The sequence below is a fragment of the Eptatretus burgeri genome, chromosome 11 (assembly GCF_056783735.1).
Source record: "Eptatretus burgeri isolate ZD-2024b chromosome 11, Ebu_testis_v1, whole genome shotgun sequence".
NCBI classification, from domain to species: domain Eukaryota; kingdom Metazoa; phylum Chordata; class Myxini; order Myxiniformes; family Myxinidae; genus Eptatretus; species Eptatretus burgeri.
The window spans coordinates 99,495,305-99,517,804 of NC_140971.1; the positions used below are offsets into that span (position 1 = coordinate 99,495,305).

Genomic DNA, 22,500 nt, shown 5'->3' on the forward strand with positions numbered 1-22,500 from the left:
AGAGAGGGAGGGAGGAGAGGGAGGGAGGGAGATGAGAGAGGGGGCAATGAGAGAGGAAGACAGGGGACGGAGGGAGGGAGATGAAAGAGGGGCGATGAGAGAGAGGGAGACAGGGGACAGAAGGAGGAAGATGAGAGAGATGAGAGAGGGGTGGCGATGAGAGAGGGAGACAGGAGAGGGAGGAAGGGAGATGAGAGAGGGAGACAGTGGAGGGAGGGAGATGAGAGAGGGGTGGCGATGAGAGAGGGAGACAGGAGAGGGAGGAAGGGAGATGAGAGAGGGGTTAGAGGAGAAAGGGAGGACGACAGAGATTTTGAAGTCACATTTTACATCACGTGGTATTACAAGTTTACATTACAAACTGGATCTCACATGTGCATGGACATGTATTCACACATGTGAAGGAAGTGTATTGTGTGCATTACATCATTTCTGGATCTGACGCATTGCCAGTACCCAATGTGTAAAAAAAACTCCTTGTGCAGCATCTAACTCGAGATGTGCAAATGGCATGGGTTTCCCACGGGTGCACCTGCTGGTCCTTCCATAACGCACACAACCCTCGTCAAAGCTATGAATGTGTCACAAATAGATGGGTTGCCGAATGGAACAACAACCCCAACTTCCGACCACATTTCCTTTTGCTGAAAGTCAATTCAAGCTCTGATATTGCATGGCCTTCAATCAATCAAATTGGTTTCTTATATCCCACTCTTCAAAAGCTTAGAAACAAAATATAAAAGTGCTTTATATGGCAAGAAAGGTTGATAGTAAAAATTCAAAAAAACAACAAAAAATATATTTTTTAAGAAAACTAAAATAAATAACTCAATGAACAAAAACAAAGTGTAAAAAAGATGGGATTTAAAGAGGTTTAAAAACCGTAATCGATGATGTTTTATGAATCAAACTTTAGGAGCATATTGACAGAATGCATGAGCACCAAAAATCTTCATCCTTGTGTAAGGAATTAACAGTAAATTCCCGTTAGACTGAAGCGCTCTTGTTGTGAGGTCTTGGATGGTGCGAGTAAAAGGGAAACACGAGCAGGAACAAGTTTTTATTTTCTTTTTGGAAATCAATGCGTGAAGGATGCCATTAAGTGAAGAATCTATAGATTGTATCACTCTTCTTAGCCTCTTCACCTGGCTACGCAGAGTGATACAATCGGAATTACGAGCTTGAACTACAACCCTGGCTGCCAAATTGTGTGCAAGCTTGAGAGTCGTGGCAGGTAAACCCAAAGTTTAAAACAACAATTTGAGATTACCCTGCAAAAGTGATTGAGTGCTTGCTCGTTGGAGTGCTTGCTTGCCACTTGGTGAGTGCCCTACAGTCGGTAGTAAACGCAGTTTGTGTCATCAAGTTTGCCTGCTAAAAAAGAAAAAGTGTGGTGAATTTGTTTTTCACACATCGCATTTTTTCACCTTTTTCTGCGTTGTGCTTTTATTTTATTAATGCTGTTATAGTAAAATACCAATTAAAAAAATGCTTGTACGGAACTCCCAAGGAGGAAATTGGGGCACGTACCGGGGGGGGGGGGAGGGAGGGAGGAGGGAGGGGGCACTTTCGTGGCTCCATAACAAGGGAGCGCGGGAGCTGGTGGTGTGTTCCAATCAGGAGGTACAGCCGACAATTGCTACAAGCACGAAGAGATATGTAGACAGCATGCACGGGCGGGATACAAAAGCGTAGATTGGGGGTTGTAAAGGGACTCAACAAAGGTGTGTGCATGCCTGCATGTTTGCTTAAGTATGTGCGGTGCGTGGGTTTCTCTGGTGTGTGGACTGAACTCGCACCCGACCTGTGGTGCCGTGGCGGAGGTTACATGGCCATCCTGTGAACCATGCATTTCGGCACACAGGGAGTGGATGTCCTGCGGCGCAGAAGCCATGTGGGACATACTGTGCAGTGCGGGGGTGGGGAAAGTTGAGCATGCTGGTAAGAATCCGTGTATGTGTGTGAGTGAAAGGATGCGTATAATAACCGGTGTGCATGCACAGTTGGCATGGACCATGAGGAGGTTGGAGGAACATGTATGGGGGCTGTTAAGGCTTCCCCTTCGTATGGCATGTATGAATATAAAATGGCTTCCCCTTCATTGGCATGTTTGAATTTGATTTTGACTGAACCAACCGGAGGGTTTCAAAGGTCATTGCATGTGCGAGCATGCATGCAGGCCTTTGCTCGGAAGATAGTGTGGGTTTTAAATGCTCTCGCCCAGTTTTATACAGAACCCGGCGGTTAAAAATAAAATGTTGCTGTTTTGGCACTTATAACCCCAGTAATGCCCCCAACACTGCCTTCCCCTCACCCTCTCATCACGCCGCCTTCACCTCACCCGCTCATCACGCCGCCTTCCCTTCACCCTCTCATCACGCCGCCTTCCCCTCGCCCTCTCATCACGCCGCCTTCCCCTCGCCCTCTCATCACGCCGCCTTCCCCTCGCCCTCTCATCACGCCGCCTTCCCCTCGCCCTCTCATCACGCCGCCTTCCCCTCGCCCTCTCATCACGCCGCCTTCCCCTCGCCCTCTCATGACGCCGCCTTCCCCTCGCCCTCTCATCACGCCGCCTTCCCCTCGCCCTCTCATCACGCCGCCTTCCCCTCGCCCTCTCATCACGCCGCCTTCCCCTCGCCCTCTCACCACGCCGCCTTCCCCTCACCCTCTCACCACGCCGCCTTCCCCTCGCCCTCTCATCACGCCCTACCATAACACCCGACCTTCCCCTCGCCCGCTCATCACGCCCTACCTTCCCCTCATCCTCACATCACGCCCTACCTTCCCCTCGTCCTCTCATCACGCCCTACCTTCCCCTCGTCCTATCACGCCCTACCTTCCCTTCGTCCTATCACGCCCTACCTTCCCCTCGTCCTCTCATCACGCCCTACCTTCCCCTCATCCTCTCATCACGCCCTACCTTCCCCTCGTCCTCTCATCACGCCCCACCTTCCCCTCGTCCTCTCATCACGCCCTACCTTCCCCTCGTCCTCTCATCACGCCCTACCTTCCCCTCGTCCTCTCCTCACACCCTACCTTCCCCTCGTCCTCTCCTCACGCCCTACCTTCCCCTCGTCCTCTCATCACGCTGTGTGTGTGTGTGGGGGGGGGAGGGGGGTTGGTTCAAGCTGGAGCTCAAGAAACCTGAATAAAAGTATGGCAGACTTGTTCAGATCAAATGCTGAACTGTTTATTTCTGGGGCAGGGTTTTTGTACATCTGACAACAGTCTCTTGGTATGAGAAACTTGGCAAAGAAGGTGTTGGTGAACAAAAGATTCCTGATCTGACTTCCTTCACAATTCAATATTAATTTACATTCCTAATCACCACTGTTTTTCTCTCCCTCCAACTACCCTGTGAATAGACTTCCCTTTCTGACAAGGTATTGTGTACAAATGTCATCTTGTTAATCCAAAATGAATGTCCTACAACTGTATATAAAATAAGACAATTCTCGTGTCTGTCTGTCTGATATTTATAGAATCGAAACAGCTGGGCCAATCTCCACACAACTTCACATACCTGATTAGGGTACCCAGGCTCAGGTCATGGGCACAAAATACCCCACCTCCGCAAGGGTGGGGAGACTACTTACAATGTTCGCCTGTAAACATGGCAAAATGCAAGTGTTTTACTGACTCCTGCTGGAGAGAGGGGGCATTACTAGCCCTGGCACAATATATATTTGCCCCATTCCTCCTCCCCCCGCCCCCCCCCAAGAGGGAACAGATGTGTTTCTAGTTAAGACAAACTTCATATGCAAAGGGAACAGTTTTAAGCATTGCTCAAATTTTATTTTTCCAGTAATCATGAAACAATATCGGATTAAACATGCATTTTAAACAGTTGAACTCGACTCCAACCTGACCATAATAGGAAATATTACTTATGTGCATTCTCTCAATTTCTTATCTCATTTGCATCAAGCATTAGATAATACAACATATCCACGGCAAGAAATAGCAAGAATACGTTTTACAAAAAAAAGCAAGAATAAAAGGTTCGGCCTCGACTCAATGTGCAAATGAATAAAATTACTTTTGTTATGCGGAATCGGTGATCAGCTCTTCTCAAACACTCATGGTGGAGTGAACACACACATGGTCTCAGTGCTGACTCCATTGGATGCTTTTCAGGTCAATTCCTTCCTGGACCATCTCCCACAAAGGGCTGCCAAAGATAAAGTGGGTAAAATTACAGACACCTTCTCAATAGTGGAACAAAAGTCTCATTGAAAACAAAATGCCCGGTTGTTTTAGTCTGTTCTTGACTGACCATTGTGATTTCACCAACTTTTGATTCCTCATTTACAAGTTGGGAAGCAGGGGGTAGGTGAAAGGTAATGTGACAAATTGATAAAATTTCATTATCTCTATCAGGATTTCATGTCCCTCTCCTCACCTACCTACCGAGTACCACATGATAAAATAAAAATATTTAACTGGATTTATTAAAATACATACCCTCTGCACCTTCCTCCTTTCCCATTGTCAAAGAAAATGCAAAATACACCATTACTTCCCCTTTCAATTATTCCCATTCCTGTCTTCTCTTTTATTTCTCCTCATCACATACCCCCTCCAAGCTGGCCTGCTTCAAAAACCACATCCCATGTACCACCACATTTTCACAGCAATGATCATCTTCATGCTTTAAACTGCCCCTTCTTCCACCGGTGTCTGCATATCGCTGAGCTTGGAATTCTGAGTTAAACCTCATTTGAAGCAATGCAGACATGTGGTGGTTCACCTACACACGCCCACCACCTCCGAGTCTCTTCTCACCCAGACCGGTGCCCTGCTGCCTCGCTGACCACACCGTGCTTCCCAAGCTCATACTACTCCCCCTTCCCAAACAGTATGGACCTCTTACATTCCTCACGTGCGTTCTGACATCACAGATCTTCCATACAGGGTGTTTGTGTTACTTCAGATGCTGTTCAACAGAAACGCTCATCTCACAGGATGTCTGTGACTCTTCCGTCCCTCGTCTGAGCTATTCTTTCTTCTGTTATGGGTAGCTGTATAAACGTGTTTCTTTTTTCCCACCCATCACACACAGCTGTTTATAAAGATTAATGTTTGTGAACATATCCCTGAAATGTCTATAAATTGTAGCATCGTTTTTCGGTGAAAGCGACTCAAGCTTTCTCGGTTGTATACAGTACGTGCTGTAATCGGTAATCACACTGACTCAAACCTGCCGATTCCCAAAAGGCTTGCAGATATTGGTCAAGTACGTGTGTGTGTGTGTGTGTGTGTGTGTGTGTGTGTGTGTGTGTGTGTGTGTGTGTGTGTGTGTGTGTGTGTGTGTGTGTGTGTGTGTGTGTGTATAAAGCATAACATTCACTCTGCCAACTCCCCTTCCTCACCCCCACCTGGCTTTGGCTGTCTGTCTGTCTGTCTGTCTCTGGACATATCCGGGTGGTGGTCATGTCTGAACAGTGTTTGTTTCTTGATATATCCGGGGGTGTTTATGTCCGGGTGGGAGTTTTCTCTGGATGTGTCCGAATGGTGTTTCTCTCCAAACTTGTCTGAGCAATATTTATGTCCAGACTGGAGTTTGTCTTTGGATGTGTCAAAGCAGTGTTTGTGTCTGGACGGCTTGGCTTCGCATGCGTCTGGCGGGTTTTGTCTCTGGGCTATCTTTATAATATGACTAGTAGAAAATGGGTTTCAGACATTAACTTGTTTCCTTCTTCACTGTTATTCGAGCAGAATCATTTTGATGAGATGGTACAAATTGTAATTAACGCTCCACCACACGTCTGCCTTCTCTTCCTCTCACTTCACACCGTCTTACCTTCCCCACCCCTCCTGTCTCATTTTTCTCTCTCCCGCCCACGCCTCATTCTCTCTCCCGCCCACCCCTCCTTCTCTCTCCCGCCCACCCCTCCTTCTCTCTCCCGCCCACCCCTCCTTCTCCCTCCCTCCCCCCACCCCAGTGACATGACAGGTGGTATTTGCGAGGAGATAATAAAGTCAAGTATAGTGTCACATATGAGGTCGGAATCAAACTAACAACTTGACATGGGTACCTCATCTCACGGAGACGCTTCACGTGTTGGATACACTTCTCCGCAGTGTAGTATACCTCACGCTCTGTGGTGAAGCGACCAAGGCCAAACCTGGAGATGAAAATAGACACTGATATCCCAAGGCATAAAACATTTGTGCACTCAGAAAGCTCTTCCTGAAGATGTCATCATGAGATGCATCCACAGGTAAAGTAACAATGATATATGGTACAGTCAGATTGCAGTCAGTCAAAGCATTGAAAATGACTTCTATCCCAAGGAAAATCTTTGCTGGAACATCAAATAATTTATTCAAAATGTCCATTATCCTTTCCACATGTTATATCCACCAAACTTCATATAAAATCTTTCAAAAATTAAATATTAAACAAAGAATCATTATTAACATAAAAATAATTTTAAAAAGACTTCCAGGTCAGGCTCAACAACAAACTATTCTTGGAAATCAGGTAAACCTTTGACATGTCCCAATTCTAATACAGCAACTATATACACCCAAAGACAGCACAATAAAAACTGTTGGGGGAAAAGTGGGGTTCCAGGTGAGAGGATGAAACGTGGAACTGCCATAGCCCTGTTGGATTGGTCGGTTCGGTTGTGGTGCTGTGAATATAACTGAGGTTTACAGCTTACTAACTTTGCCTACTCTTATCTGAAACACATCAGATGAAGGAGAAGGCCAAGCAGAGGTTCCTTAAACATCGACTTCTGATAAAGTAAACACCATTTAATTAAAATTAAATCTTGCAAAGGTATGTAAATATGTAAAGATGTTAAAATGAGGGTTTGTATTTTTCATTCAAATTTTCTTTATTAGAGGAGGGGAAAAAAAATAAAATAAAAAGCACTGGGAACAAAGTCAAGTTTGAAGAGAAAGAATCCGAGTCAAAGCCGAGATAGCGAACCTGATGGAGGAGTGTGCCAAATCTTCGTTGATACCAAGAGCACGTAGAACGTAAGAAGGCTCCAGTGAGGCTGATGTGCAGGCACTGGAGAAAAAGCACAACCAAAGCATCACATGCAGGGAAATTATAAAATCACAAAACAGAAACATCAAATCCAAATCACAAAACAAAAACATCAAATCCAAAACACAAAACAGAAACATCAAATCCGAATCACAAAACAGAAACATCAAATCCAAATCACAAAACAAAAACATCAAATCCAAATCACAAAACAGAAACATCAAATCCAAATCACAAAGCAAAAACATCAAATCCAAGTCACAAAACAGAAACATCAAATCAAAATCGTCAAAACAGAAACATCAAATCAAAATCATCAAAACAAACATCAAATCCAAATCACAAAACAGAAAGATCAAATCCAAATCACAAAACAAACATCAAATCCAAATCACAAAACAGAAACATCAAATCCAAATCACAAAACAGAAACATCAAATCCAAATCACAAAACAGAAACATCAAATCCAAATCACAAAACAAAAACATCAAATCCAAATCACAAAACAGAAACATCAAATCAAAATCACAAAACAGAAAGATCAAATCAAAATCACAAAACAGAAAGATCAAATCAAAATCACAAAACAGAAAGATCAATTCAAAATCACAAAACAGAAAGTTCAAATCCAAATCACAAAACAAACATCAAATCAACATCATCAAAACAGAAACATCAGATCAAAATCACAAAACAGAAACATCAGATCAAAATCACAAAACAGAAACATCAAATCCAAATCACAAAACAAACATCAAATCCAAATCACAAAACAGAAAGATCAAATCCAAATCACAAAACAGAAACATCAAATCCAAATCACAAAACAAAAACATCAAATCAAAGTCACAAAACAGAAACATCAAATCCAAATCACCAAACAAACATCAAATCCAAATCATCAAAACAAAAACATCAAATCAAAATCATCAAAACAAAAACATCAAATCCAAATCACAAACCAGAAACATCAAATCCAAATCACAAACCAGAAACATCAAATCCAAATCACAAACCAGAAACATCAAATCCAAATCACAAACCAGAAACATCAAATCAAAATCATCAAAACAAAAACATCAAATCCAAGTCACAAAACAAAAACATCAAATCAAAATCATCAAATCCAAATCACAAACCAGAAAAATCAAATCCAAATCACAAACCAGAAACATCAAATCCAAATCACAAACCAGAAACATCAAATCCAAGTCACAAAACAGAAACATCAAATCCAAGTCACAAAACAAAAACATCAAATCCAAGTCACAAAACAGAAACATCAAATCCAAATCACAAAACAGAAACATCAAATCAAAATCGTCAAAACAAACATCAAATCAAAATCACAAAACAGAAACATCAAATCAAAATCACAAAACAGAAACATCAAATCAAAATCGTCAAAACAGAAACATCAAATCAAAATCACAAAACAGAAAGATCAAATCAAAATCACAAAACAGAAAGATCAAATCAAAATCACAAAACAGAAAGATCAAATCAAAATCACAAAACAGAAAGATCAAATCAAAATCACAAAACAGAGAGATCAAATCAAAATCACAAAACAGAAACATCAAATCAAAATCAAAAAACAGAAACATCAAATCAAAATTACAAAACATGTTAAGAATAATAACCATCCTGATAATAAAGATAATAAGCATGATAACCATCCTGTTGGATGACTTCACCTGTGTTCGTATAGCACGATAATAACCATCCTGTTAGATGACTTCACCTGTGTTAGTATAGCACGATAATAACCATCCTGTTAGATGACTTCACCTGTGTTAGTATAGCACGATAATAACCATCCTGTTAGATGACTTCACCTGTGTTCGTATAGCACGATAATAACCATCCTGTTAGATGACTTCACCTGTGTTAGTATAGCACGATAATAACCATCCTGTTAGATGACTTCACCTGTGTTCGTATAGCACGATAATAACCATCCTGTTAGATGACTTCACCTGTGTTAGTATAGCACGATAATAACCATCCTGTTAGATGACATCACCTGTGTTAGAATAACATGATAATAACCATCCTGTTCGTTGATTTCACCTGTGTTAGTATTGTTGCGGATTTGGAAACCTTGTGCACACAAACAGACAGCAGTCCCTCAGCTTAGTTATTTCGATAAATGTGTGTTTCGAGTTAGGGCCCCCTACCTGTGTCTCATGGGAATTACATACATGCACTGCGAAGTTATTTTGATAGTTACGATTTTTTACTACAACAACAACGCTAACAACGCCTGCTGTTCGCGCGCACACGAAGCGCTTCGTCTGGCCTGGCGCCAAATAAGGGTATGCGTCATTTTGCGCCCAATGAGCGACGCGCATGCAAAGCCGAGGCGTTCGGCCAATGGGAAGCCAGCGCGGGATACTGTTCCTCAACTTCCTGTTGGAGGGCGTTCCTTTTGCAAGAAGGCGGAGCCATAACACGCGGTCCGCCCAATGAGAGCAGGCCACGATGAGCGGACCGTGCCCGAGAAGGACGAGGAAAGAGAGAACAAATATTAGCGTCTGGTCTGCTTGAGCGCGGAACGAATCTCTCGACGCTGAGCGCGGAACGCATCTCTCGACGCTGAGCGCGGAACGCATCTCGCTGGCGCTGGGCTGGACGCATCTCGCTGGCGCTGGGCTGGACGCATCTCGCTGGCGCTGGGCTGGACGCATCTCGCTGGCGCTGGGCTGGTCGCATCTCGCTGGCGGTGGGCTGGTCCCACCTCGACGCTGGTCTGGTTCGCTCGTCTTGGCCAAACCACACGAGGCGGGAAGGTCCATTTCGTTTATTTTGGGTGTGCGTCTGTCTGTGGGCCCGTCTTTAAGTAGGAACTGTTAAGTGCTTTTTGCCTTGTACATTCTGCATTTCTTATAGTCTGATAACTCTGCCATTTGTGTTGCTTCCCCACCTGTTGTAAATAAATATCCATTTGTTGAATGTATCAGCTCGTTTCTCTGTTTTCTTCATTGGTTTAACACGGTGCGTGTTGGGGAATTTAAAAAGGCCGTTGTTGCCGTAGTTGGGTGCATTTGGACCGACGGAACCTCGGTAACCATCCGCTCGGGTTACTCACGGGTCGAGCATGGAAACGAGCTCCGTCGAGGGTGGGAATACTTGGTAGTTCGCCACGTGGGCCTCTCGGTATTTTGAAGTTTGGCAAGTAACCCTGTGCCCATGCGGTTGATTTATTGACGATTCACGGTCCTGTAGGGGACCCGTACCTTCGGAGTTATCCGAGGGTAACGATCTGAATTCCAGGTGTTTGGTGGAGTCGACTCTGCAGGCTCCATCTAGCGGTCGCGCTCGTCGCCGATACCCGGCCCACAACATTATAGCATGACAATAACCATCCTGTTAGAAGACTTAACCTGTGTTAGTACAGCACGATAATAACCATCCCGTGAGATAACTTCATGACCCCAGGGTTATTGCTGGCCTAGTGTGTGCTGAACAGAAAGTCCGGCCAGATGGCTTGACTAGAATGATTTATCTCGTAATGTTTCACCTCCCAGATGAAAGTGCCACGTCTTTTAGTGCCATGAGCAACGACTCTCCCTCCACGAAGGCAAATGACAAGTTCACACAACCTGTGGAGGGACAGGAAGCCATCAAGCTTAAACAGTGGGAATTATTTAATAATATGCTGAAATAAACAAGCAAGTGGATAGCAAGCAGTGAGAAGAGACAATGAATATTGGACTGAGCCGACACAGGAGTTCAAAATCACTTTTTACCGCCTTGAACAAACATCATAAACAACTTGCGTTTGCACGTGATAAAATGTTCCTTTTTCCCTTATTTGCACAAAATACATCTCAATCATATACACAAGGAACTTGGATGCAAGCGGAGGCCATTCGGCCGATCAAACCTGTGCCACAATGCTGCATCTACACCAACAGCTCCCAGAGGAAGTGCTCGTCATTTGGGAGCCCCATGCAAAACGCAATAGTGGCCCAGTGGGGCCCCCGTAAGCCCTGTCGATCCGTCATCACACTAAAATATGTGTTTTGACATCTGTCTGTCTGACGTCGATGTATTTGGTCGTTACTTATGCAATCACAACCAATAAAACTTTCCAAAGGGACTTTGGTTCATAAAGCAAAGGTTGTGGTGACTTCCTTGTCCCCACCCACCAGTTCCAATGCGACATAAATCATCTTCGTAAATGTGTACCGTGCAGCGCCGTTCCCAGTGGTGGTGGGAGAGGGTATCACAAGTGACGCTTCAGAACCCCTAATTGTATCACAAGTAAGAGAACTGTTATTTTCATACTTGCTTCGCCAATGTTGATTTAAACTCAACTGCAAAAAAGTCTGGAGGAATTCCCATTTCAGTACCCTTTTCCACAAGCATCGTTCCACCTTATTTAGCATGGCATTTTTCCAAGACCATTTCAAATGTCAAAAAATAATAACAATGACAATAGCATATTGATACCAATATTAACATGACAGTATTGCAAAATAATAATAAGCTATACTAATAAGTGTGTGTGTGTGTGTGTGTGTGTGTGTGTGTGTGTGTGTGTGTGTGTGTGTGTGTGTGTGTGTGTGTGTGTGTGTGTGTGTGTGTGTGTGTCAGACTTTTGGGTGGTCACGAGGCTGCCATTATTCTCAGTTTTTCCATCTGTCTGTATGTTTGTTTGTTTGTGTTTGTTTGTATGTAATGGACAGCTCTGGAGGCCAGAGGAGTCAACCGATTTTGATGAAACTTGACTGGTAGGTTCATACCAGAATCTAGTTGTATGCTTTTGAGCACCGTTGCTATGGACGCCACTGAAATTTTTGAAAAATCCTAAAAAAATAATTTTTTCGAAAATCAAAAATCGGCTTTCCACACTTTTATGCGCACTATAATCAACCTCTTTGTAAAAAAAATTCAGCCTGATCTGTCAAAAACTGTATGACTAGTATGCAATTATGTCGCCACCACCCATGTCACCTTCCGGCTTGTTTGTCTATAAATTACGTATGTCTATTCATTAATTAGGCACTATTGGAATGTACCTTTTCACCCTTGAGAGTGCCGAGACCCCTTTGAACTTTGTAGACCCCTAAAACCCCAAAGACGCTGAGGACCCCAAAAATCCCAAAGACCCCAAAAGCCCTAAAGTTCCCAAGGACCCAAAAGTCCTAAAAAGTCCCTGAGGACACAAAAATCCCAAAAAGTCCCTGAGGACCGAGAAGATCCAAAAGTCTGAGAGGATCCAAAACACCCCTAAGACTGTAGATCCTGTAGATTCTTTAAGACTCGACTCTACCACAAAAATACATTGGAATTCCCATGTTTTAAACACACGCCATGTAAGGTATCATATTAAGCAACTTCATATGTCCTTCGATCACGGCATGGCATTCTAATTACAAAATGTCCAACAAAAACAATAACATTGCAACAAAGCGTATATTGATTAATACAAATAATATTTACAACAAGAATAATAATAGTAGTATCATAAGGAAATAATAATAATGAACATATAATCCCCACACTGGCCCAAGGATATCTGGGCTTGGTGCAAGGCAAGCTAATGCTCATGCAGTACAGCAGGCAGGTATGCAACAAGGCTGTTAAGACCAATGAAAATTTGGTCCATCGGACCAACTAGTCTCTAAAAATAAGCTGTATTATAAAAATTGAAGCTTCAGAACTGAATTTAGCAGCAGTGCCGACTGCTTAAAAAAAAGAAAAAGTGTTCATTTGTCCAATTCGGACACATTTGATATCATCACGTCTACGAATCGCTGGATATATTGCAATGCTCATAAATGCCCGGAGATGTCGGCATTTATGGCTTTATTTCGTTTCCACACATGCCATGACCTCGAGAATCTCTGAAACCAAGCTGAATTACAAAATTTAAGCTCCAAAATTGAACTTGGCAGCAGTTACGACTCCAAAAAAAAAAGTGTTCATTTGTCCAATTCAGACATATTTGATATTTCGGGCATCTCTGGGAGGTGTATGTTTAATACGACTGTTCGGTTATTGCTAATCACATGCCAATCGAGCCGTTACTCATCAACCATTTTGTTGGAGTGCTAAAGCCACTTGGCGAGTGCTCTGCAATATTCGCACTGTCACTGAATACTGTATATGGATCGACATGAACAATGCTCAGAGGCCACTCGCCTGCGATGGCCCACATTGTTTTGCAGTCACTTTAGCATAGTTAAATACAAATTTAAAAAGATGAAACATTTTGTTAACATCACGGAAGGATATCCGAGAGGTATGCACAGTCGCTCGAAGCTGTCCTGCCTGGGTTTGAATCCCGACCCAGCTATAAACTGTCATCCCCGTGTTTCACAGGCAGGGCGATTCATCAATGTGTGTGCCGTTAAACTGGACGTCACCTCTGCTGGAATCCCCCCCCCCTTCTCCTCGACTCCCTAATGTGTCTTAATGTCCATTCTAATGTGTATACATATATAAAAACGGAAAACGTTCCGTGAGGCGGTGAGTCAGTCAGGGAAGCCGTCTGGGAAGCCCTGTTGTTTATGCCTATTAATCACATATGGTTTGAATGTATGTTGCAGACTGCACGCAAGTCTATTAGTTCTGTAGTTTTTGAACATCAGTTGCACCCTGACATCACCCATATACATCTATTAATTATACGTACGATTGGAAGGTACGTTTCAACGCTTTAGATTGCTGAGACCCTTTCAACCGTTGAAGACTCTTCAAGACCCCCAAGACCCTTAAGACACCGACGACCCAGATGACCCAAAAGTCCCCGAGAACCCAAAAGACCCAGGAGACCCAAAAGACCCTTACACCCTTCAGAGAGACTCTTGATTACTTAGACCACTTGAACCATCTTATGTCACAAATGAAATTTCAAATAAATATATCATCACCATTATTACAAATAAATTTGTAGAAGATAAGTGTTTGTATTATGATCGGAGTAAATCATGCCGACACAGCAAATCTGTGACGTCTATCTCTGCAACGATGTGTGGAGAGGCGAACAGAGCGAGCCAATCCAAGCTAGTACATACATATCCATGGTTCCCCCGTCTCCGACCTTGTCGGAGGGGTGGAGACAAACAGCAGAAGGTTTACACACTACCAGTATCTGCGATATCAGGAAATATTTTGTGGAAAATTCATGTCATTCAAACTCATTGAACCCACTCCTAAATTTTCATTTTCTTCGATCAACATTCTCTTTCCAATGAACCGCACTTTACAAACCTGCAAAGTACATTCAAATTGCAAACCACTTCCAAAAAATAACCGATATCAACTTATCACCGAAGTGAGATATTTGGATTAGTTTAGATGCTCATCAAAAATTAAAATAAATCATGTCATGTCACTTGAGACTCCAACACCTTTGTAGCCTTAGCCGTTAACCTAGTCTACGGTAACACAACATGCATGATGACAACATTTCTCACAAACTGCACAAAATTCAAAAACCATGGTGATGCATGAAGGATATTAGCTTTGGTAAGGCCAAGGAAGTGGCAGCAATATGTGTAAAAGTGAACATGAAAAAAAGCATGAACTTTCCAAGAAATGGACATTGTGTCATCGAGCAAAATTATCAAGATGAATGGGCCCGTTGGTCCGATGGACAGAATTTTCATTGGTCTTCACAGCCTTGTTGCATACCCATCTGCTGTACTGATTGAGCATTACCTTGCTATTCACCAAGCCCAGATGTGGCCAAAAATATTGGCACCCTTGCAATTTTTTCAAATAACTCACAATTTTCTCGAAAAATAAGTTGAAATTGAAAAAAGTATTTGGTCTCCACAATTCTTTATTTCACTGTTCATATAACAGAACCTTTGTTTTTGATTCGGAACTTAATATATCCTTTGAAATCAGAAAATAAAAAGAAATGCCATTGACAAATTTATTGACACCCTCGACTTAATATTTGGCAGCACAACCTATGGACAAAATAACTGCAGTCAAGGGCTTCCTCTAGCCGTGAATGAGTTTCCTACACCTCTCTACTGGCAGTTTGGTCCACTCTACTTGTGCAAACTGCTCCGGTTCTCCCAGATTTGAAGGCTGCTTTCTCCAAACTGCTGTTTTCAGATCTCCCCACAGGTGCTCAATGGGATTTAGATCTGGACTCACTGCTGGCCACTTCCGAACAGTCCAGCATTTTGTGTTGAACCATTCGTGGGTGCTTTTTGAAGTGTGTTTGGGGCCATTGTCCACTGCAAGACCCATGACCTTCGACAGAGACCCAGCTTTTTGACACTGGGTTGAACATTGCACTCCAAAATGCCTCCTTGGTAATCTCCTGATTTCATGATGCCGTGCACACATTGAAGGCAACCCAGTACCAGAGGCAGCACAGCAACCCCAAAACATCACTGAACCTCCTCCATGTTTGATAGTACAGGCATTTTAGCAGAAATATTTGGTCAACCTCACACAGACTGCAACAAAAGCAAACTTAACAGATTTTGGTCACTGAATATGTCCTCAGTGACAGAAAAAAAGTCCTAAGGGATCCTCCGGGGGGGGGGGGGGAAATCCTGAAATCATGGAAATCCAATATGGCCGCCACCCGGCTTCGGGGAAAATGAGAAAATTGTAAAGATTGATATTTTAACATGTAAATATATGTTTTTCTGCATTCTAATTGTTTCTAGTTATGGTCAGTATATTGATATACAAGAATAATTATAAAAAAGTGAAATGTATTGAGGGTAAAATAAAAAATTATAGCTTTTTTGTCCAAAAATGTCAATATTTTTTCCCTAAAAAAATTTTGACTTGAGAAAGTTTGTTCAAAAAGAACATATGTATCCCCAGGCATACATACTATATATTTCCAGATACAGGGACATTAGTACTATCCTCTGGTGAAAGAATTAACACACAATATTAAATTTTTATTGAATTTATTTCCTTTTGCCGACCGCTACCCCCTTAATCTGAAATATGTGCACTTTGTGCGTATTCGGTCCAAACAAAGGATAAACGCCTGGCTATAGCTAATACATTAATAGGATTAAGACAAATTCTGATTTTAAATACCATAGCTATGTTTATTTGTTAATATAACATAGTCAGTTCAAACTTTAAAAAAAATTATCCTAATTCTGGATTTTTATTTTCAGGCATGGAGGGACCTGAACGGTGTGCCATCTGCAAACAGGATGGAGGAGGCCCATCAGCTTCAACTCTAACAGAAAAGGGGTGTTCAGCCATCAACCAGGCCAGCAGCGCAAGGAAAGACAGCATTCACACTGTACCTGGGGAAAGGGTGCACAAAGACTGCCGGCGCAAAAACTGCAACCCTCATCAGATAGCCAAGGATACCAGGAAAGAAGAGTCAAAGGCCAGTACAAGCAGTGATAGACATGTACTTAGGTCATCTGAGGAGGGGTTTTCTTTCAACACTGATTGCCTTTTCTGTGGTAGACCAGCCAAGTTTGGGAAGAAGCGGAAGATGCAGGATGTGCTTCAGGTAAAGACAATTGAATTGAAGGACACGCTCCTGGCAATATGCCGCGAACGAGCCGATGTTTGGTCAGATGCTGTGAAGGCACGGATTCTGCATGTGCATGACTTGCATGCAGCAGATGCAGTTTACCACCAAACATGCAGTGTTAACTTTCGCACAAATAAACAGATACCAATAGCTCAGATGACAGACACCGAAGAATCCAAGAGGACAAAGCTTGGACGGCCTCGAGGCGATGAGAAGACAGCAGCATTCTTGCAAGTGGCAAGATATCTTGAGGAAAATGATGATGAGCAGATCACCATCAATGATCTCGTTGACCTCATGACACAGAAACTGGCAGGCACTAACCACGAAGCATACAGCTACATCCACATGAAGGTGAGGCTGTGGGAACACTTTGGTGAAAGGATAATCCAAACTGCGATCAACGGCAAGCTGAACGTGGTCACCTTCAGGACAACAGCCAGGGCAGTGCTTCAGGAATATTACAACAACCAGCAGCAGGAAAAAGACACGACTGAAGAGAAAATCAAGCTTGTACAGGCCGCTGCCAAACTCAAAGAAGACATTAAAACCATTGAAACATCCCATGTGGTGATGACCTGCAATCGCAAGAGGCTGGCATTAAATACTTACCAGATACTCTGCTGGTACTGCTTGAAGGACTGTTTGTGGGAAAGAAAGATGGTGCTAAAGTGGCTTCAATTGGGCAAGCCATAGTGCAGGCAACTAGACCCAGAGTCTTACTGGCACCACTACAGGTTGGGTTGGGTGTGCAGATATATCACCACTTCGCATCACGATTTCTCATCGACTCCCTTCATAATCACGGGTTCTGCTGTTCATATGAAGAGGTGCATCGGTTTGAACGAAATGCTGCTCAGTCACATGGAACAGACATCCCTAACCTGACAACAGAGTTTGTGCAGTATGCAGCCGACAATGTGGACCATAACATTCGCACACTGCATGGCCATGGCACATTCCATGGCATGGGGATGATTGACACAGTCACCCCTGGAACCAGATCAGGCCGGCCAATACCCAGGGCAAAGGTGACGTCTCGTGATGTCACAATGGTTGGAAGGGTGCAGATACGGTACCACAAGGAAGAAAGTCACGGGATGACAGCAGTGACGTACCAGAAACCTGTCAACCTAAAAGCCCAGAACTGCTCTGAAAATCTTGATGTTCTGTGGAAGACATCCATCTTGTTTGGGTCCCCCAGACCTGCATGGTCAGGAATGATGCAATTCATAAACACAAGGGTGACCACCCTGGCAAGGCAGCTATCATGTTTCTGCCCATGATAGACATGAACTCGAGTGACAGCACATGCATATACTCGACCCTGATGTTTGTCAGTGAACATGCACGACGCCACGGTGTCACTCCAGTAATCACCTTTGATCAGCCCCTCTGGTGGAAGGCCCTCATGTTCATCAACTCAGAGCCTATGGGAAGTGATCTTAAAGGGATTGTCCTACGCTTGGGCGGTTTCCATGCAGAGATGAGTTTCCTCGGATGTATTGAACACCTGATGGTGTCATCTGGGCTTAAAGAACTGATGGAGGTGATATATGCCCCCAATGCAGTGATTCATATGTTTAGTGGCAAGGCCATTGCCCGCGCAGTTCGCACACACCGAATTGTTGATGCAGCCCTCAATGCCTTGCTGTTGACAAATTATTCTTGTATATCAATATACTGACCATAACTAGAAACAATTACAATGCAGAAAAACATATATTTACATATTAAAATATCAATATTTACAATTTTCTCATTTTCCCCAAAGCCAGGTGGCAGCCATATTGGATTTCCATGATTTCAGGACTTTACCCCCCCCCCCACCCCAGAGGATCCCTGAGGACTTTTTTTTTCTGTCACCGAGGACAGATTCAGGAATCAAAATCTGTTGAGTTTGCTTTTGTTGCAATTTGTGCGAGGTCAGCTGACATTTTGCCTGTACTATGACTGCAGAGGTGTTCTTTTCTTTGAAGGTTTCATCTTGTTTTCTGTAAACAGAGATGATGAGACCAAATTAGAGTTTTTGTGAAAGCACATCTGTCCACAGGACATTCTCACAGAAGGATTTTGGCTTGTTCAGGTGTGTTTTGGCAAACTCCAGTCGGGCTTTCTTATGTCTCTCTCAGCAGTGGGGTCCTCCTGGGTCTCCTACCATAGAACCCCCTTTCACCGAGTTGGCGACGGATGGTGCGAGTTGAAACTGTCGTACCTTGTGTCTGAAGGTCAGCTTGAATCTGTTTGGCAGTTGATTGAGGTGCTCTCTCCATTCGAACAATCCTTCGCTGCAATCTTCAATCAAGTTTTCTCTCGCGCACACGTCCGGGGAGGTTGGCTGCAGTGCCACGGGCCTTAAACTTCCTGATAACATTGTGTACAGTGGACACAGGAATGCCAAGGTCTCTGGAGATGGACTTGTAGCCTTGAGATTGTCCATGCTTGGCTACAATCTTGTGTCTGACCTTCTCAGACCATTCTCTGGTTTTCTTTCTTTTCTCCATGTTCACAGTGACACAAAACCGCAGAATGACTCCTTTTCTCTATTCAAACTGGTTAAATGGGTGATTTTTATATTGCAGGCACCTGAAACTCACCACAGGTGAGTTCCATTCCAAAGTAAAGGAGAATCACCTGCTTGAAATCTAATTATTTCTCACAACTTTTAAAAGGTGCCAATCATACTGTCTGGGCCATTTTAGGATTTCTGTGTGTAATAAGTTAAGATATTTAGTTTTTTTTTCAGCTTTTTTTGTTTGGTTCCACTGCAAACCAAATAAATACATCTGTGGATTCCAAAATATTTTTATTTATTCCAAAAATTTTCTGAAAGAAATGGTGCCTTGTTTGAAGAAAGTGCAAAAGTGCCAATATGTTTTGAATTATAAGCAGAAGGTATGTTTTTGCTTCATGCATGTAACACAGGTTATTTACTTTTCCTGTACAGAGCTGTCACTTGCCTATACACCGCCCAAATAAAGGTATGCATCAGAAGAACGTGTTGCATGCTTGGAACAAGATAGCCCATGGGGTGGGTACTGTGCTCATATACCTTAACATGGGGAGTATTTAAAACATTGGAATTCTAACGGATTTTTGTAGTACAATTGACTCTTAAAGGGTCTACAGGATCGACAGAAACAGGGGTCTTTGGGTCTTCTGGGTCCTCGGGGACTTGAGTCCTCAGGAACCTTTTGGGACTTTTTGGGACCTTGGGAAGTTTTGGGTCCTCGGGAAGTTCTTGGGCTTTTGGGTCCTCAGGAGCTTTTCGGGAAGTTCTTGGGACTTTTGGGTCCTCAGGAGCTTTTCGGGACTTTTGGGTCCTCCAGAACATTTTTTTAAAGAAAGCAAATACACATTTTGGGGGGAACCCCTCCCCCCTTTACACATTCCTAGAGCCTGATTTTTCTAATGTCATGAACAAATTTTGGTACATCAGGGGTGTTGAAGGTTATGGTGAAGTTTTGTCAGAATGGTGTGCGTTGCTTCTGAGAAGAAAGCAAATACCTATTTGGGGGGAAACCCCCTCACCTGTAAACCCTCCATAGACCCCGTTAGACCCAAATTTTTTTCTAATATCATGAACAAATTTTGGTACATCATGGGTGATGAAGGTTGTGGTCAAGTTTCATCAGAATACCATGTGTAGTTTCTGAGAAGGTAAATACCTATCTTGGAGGGGGGGGCAACCCCCGTAGACCCCTCTCGGGCCCGATTTTTTTTAATGCCCTAAACAAAGTTTGGAACATACTGGGTGATGAAGGTTGTGGTCAAGTTTCATCGAAATGGTATGTGTGGTTTCAGAGAAGAAGTTGCAAGTGTTTGTGGACGGACGGACGGCGCACCATCCCATAAGCTCCCTGGAACTTCGTTCCAGGTGAGCTAAAAATATGCTCTTCAATAAAAACTACACTGAACTTGCACTTGTTGAAAACACATGTTAGTTTTCTGTCCCGTATTTATAATAACTCATGCGTTGATGACCAGCATGGCGTGTCGCAAAGAACAGACTGGTTTCATACACAAGATAAAGATTACTCATTTAACCATTCCTCATAACAGATTGATCATTTTCAATGTAATATGAATCATGTTCCTCATTCAATGTGTTTTTAACGTCTATCTGATGTTCTTGGGAGCTGTGAATCCATTTAAAGATGAAATGTTTTTGTAAACTAGGTGGTGGAGATGAAAAAGGAAAAATGAAGTAAAATAATTATATAATTATGAAGAAGACAGAATATGAGAAAATCCAAGGATAATAACATACTTCATTACCAAGACCACCTGCTAAGTTGTCAAATTTATCACCCAAATCCATAATTTAAATTCCCAGGTCATTTAAGCCATTTATAGGAACCTCCCTTTGAATCCTCCAAAGTCTTTCCACCACATTACCCTCACAAATCCATGCCATTTGAGGGCAAAGTCTAACAGGATGAAACACTTTCATGTCACTAATCTCTGAAGCACAGACTTGACTTGGCTCGGGTATAAAAAGGTCACTTGGTGAGAGTTTCATTCATATTTAATAGGGAGTGGAGTGTATTTATGAAAAAGAATCCGCTTCACTCATTGCAGCATCAAAATAGTGCAACTAGTGATGTTAGAGTTGGAATTGAAGGTTAAAAATAACAAGAGCGGTGTATTTTCAGCATTTTTCCAACTGCACTCCAACCTCAACCTCCGTATTTCATTCATCAAGTATATGCTTGTAGACATAACCATCGTATCTCCTTGCAAGCAGGTCCACATACCAGGGTACCTCCTCTCAAGGTCTCCATTCAGATGCACATCGGACACATTCTCCATGATCTTGTCTATGAAACACTTGGCTAAAGATGAAATCCTCTTATGATCGTACTGCAAGGCAACAAAACAAAGGGCCATCAATAAGTCTTGTTAATAAACGTTCTGGCATTTTATCACACCTTCGGCTACAGCAGAGTAAGTGGAGGGTGTGGGGGGGGCGACAGGGAGGGGTATCCATGGGCATGGCTTGGGGTAGGAGTGGGGAGCATGGTTATTAAGATAATTAAATTAATATTTAATTGAATTTGAGAACAGCTCAGTCTGTACACAAGGATACACAAAGAACCTGGACACAGGAGGAAGCCATCCGGCTCATCGAGCTCGAATAATATTAAATGACATGTGCTAAATACTCCTGGTATCAAATGTATGGATGCTCATCATAATACACCTTCGCGTTAAATTAAAACTTGTTTTTCTCTTCAGTGCAAATAATGTTTGCTTGGCAAGTGAGCAATGCTGTGGGATTTGTGATGCCCGAGGTAAAGAGCTGTATTTTATTACCTCCACCACCTAAGATGAAGGAGGTTATGTTTTCACCCCTTTCTGTTTGTTAATTGCCGGAATCCTTCGGATTTCGGCAATTATGTTGGTCGGTTGTGTGTGTCATTCTCTGTGTGTGTCTGTCTGTCTGTTTGTTCGTTCGTTTACCCTGTAGCAGCCACATCATTTCAGCAAGCATGACCAAACTGGGTACAGACGTCGGCCATGGTCCAACTTAGACACTTGTTTTTGGTGAATCTAGGTCAAAGGTCAAGGTCAAGGTCACCGATATTCTTATTTTTGCAATAACGTCCGCTAAAATGGTCGTATAGACTTCAACCCAAATCCAAAATGTGCATCTTCCAATTCTGCATCCAACCATATGTCTCATTGAGGTATCACACCAACACCCTTCTTAGCGGTCAGGGGTCGAATGTCGGGGGGGGGGGGGGGTCGGGTCAAAACTTTCAAATTGCGATAAAAACGCCATTTCAAGTCCGATTGACTTCTAAGTTCTGATCATGACCAAACAAAGTGCTATAACTCATAAAACAGTAGCACTATCGACTTATAAGAACCAAATTGATTTCCAGGTTTTTGTTTTTTTCAGAGATCATGGAGATATGACAGTCATTCCGGCAATTCCTTGCTCAACGAGCAATTTCATTTGTTTGTTTGTTTGGGCAGGATATCTCAAAAAGTTGT

At 43.0% G+C, this 22,500-nt stretch overlaps 2 protein-coding genes across 2 annotated transcripts in view; one reads left to right on the top strand and one right to left on the bottom strand.

Moving 5' to 3' along the window:
- The first annotated feature begins 1,625 nt into the window (after positions 1 to 1,625).
- On the top strand, positions 1,626 to 19,837 carry LOC147017751 (uncharacterized). Its single transcript, XM_085847638.1, is given in 3 exon segments — positions 1,626 to 1,941; positions 16,127 to 17,059; positions 17,062 to 19,837. Coding segments are annotated over 3 exon segments (1,845 nt in total). The 5' UTR covers positions 1,626 to 1,754; the 3' UTR covers positions 17,787 to 19,837.
- Positions 3,770 to 22,500, bottom strand: part of NFS1 (NFS1 cysteine desulfurase) — a 64,544-nt gene continuing 45,813 nt past the window's right edge. The window contains exons 9-13 of the mRNA XM_085847639.1: positions 21,258 to 21,363; positions 10,531 to 10,612; positions 6,944 to 7,027; positions 6,039 to 6,128; positions 3,770 to 4,171 (exon numbers count right to left, since the gene is read on the bottom strand). Of these exons, the coding sequence (XP_085703765.1) occupies positions 4,108 to 4,171; positions 6,039 to 6,128; positions 6,944 to 7,027; positions 10,531 to 10,612; positions 21,258 to 21,363 (426 nt within the window). The 3' untranslated portion in view covers positions 3,770 to 4,107. The remainder of the gene's footprint in view (positions 4,172 to 6,038; positions 6,129 to 6,943; positions 7,028 to 10,530; positions 10,613 to 21,257; positions 21,364 to 22,500) is intronic.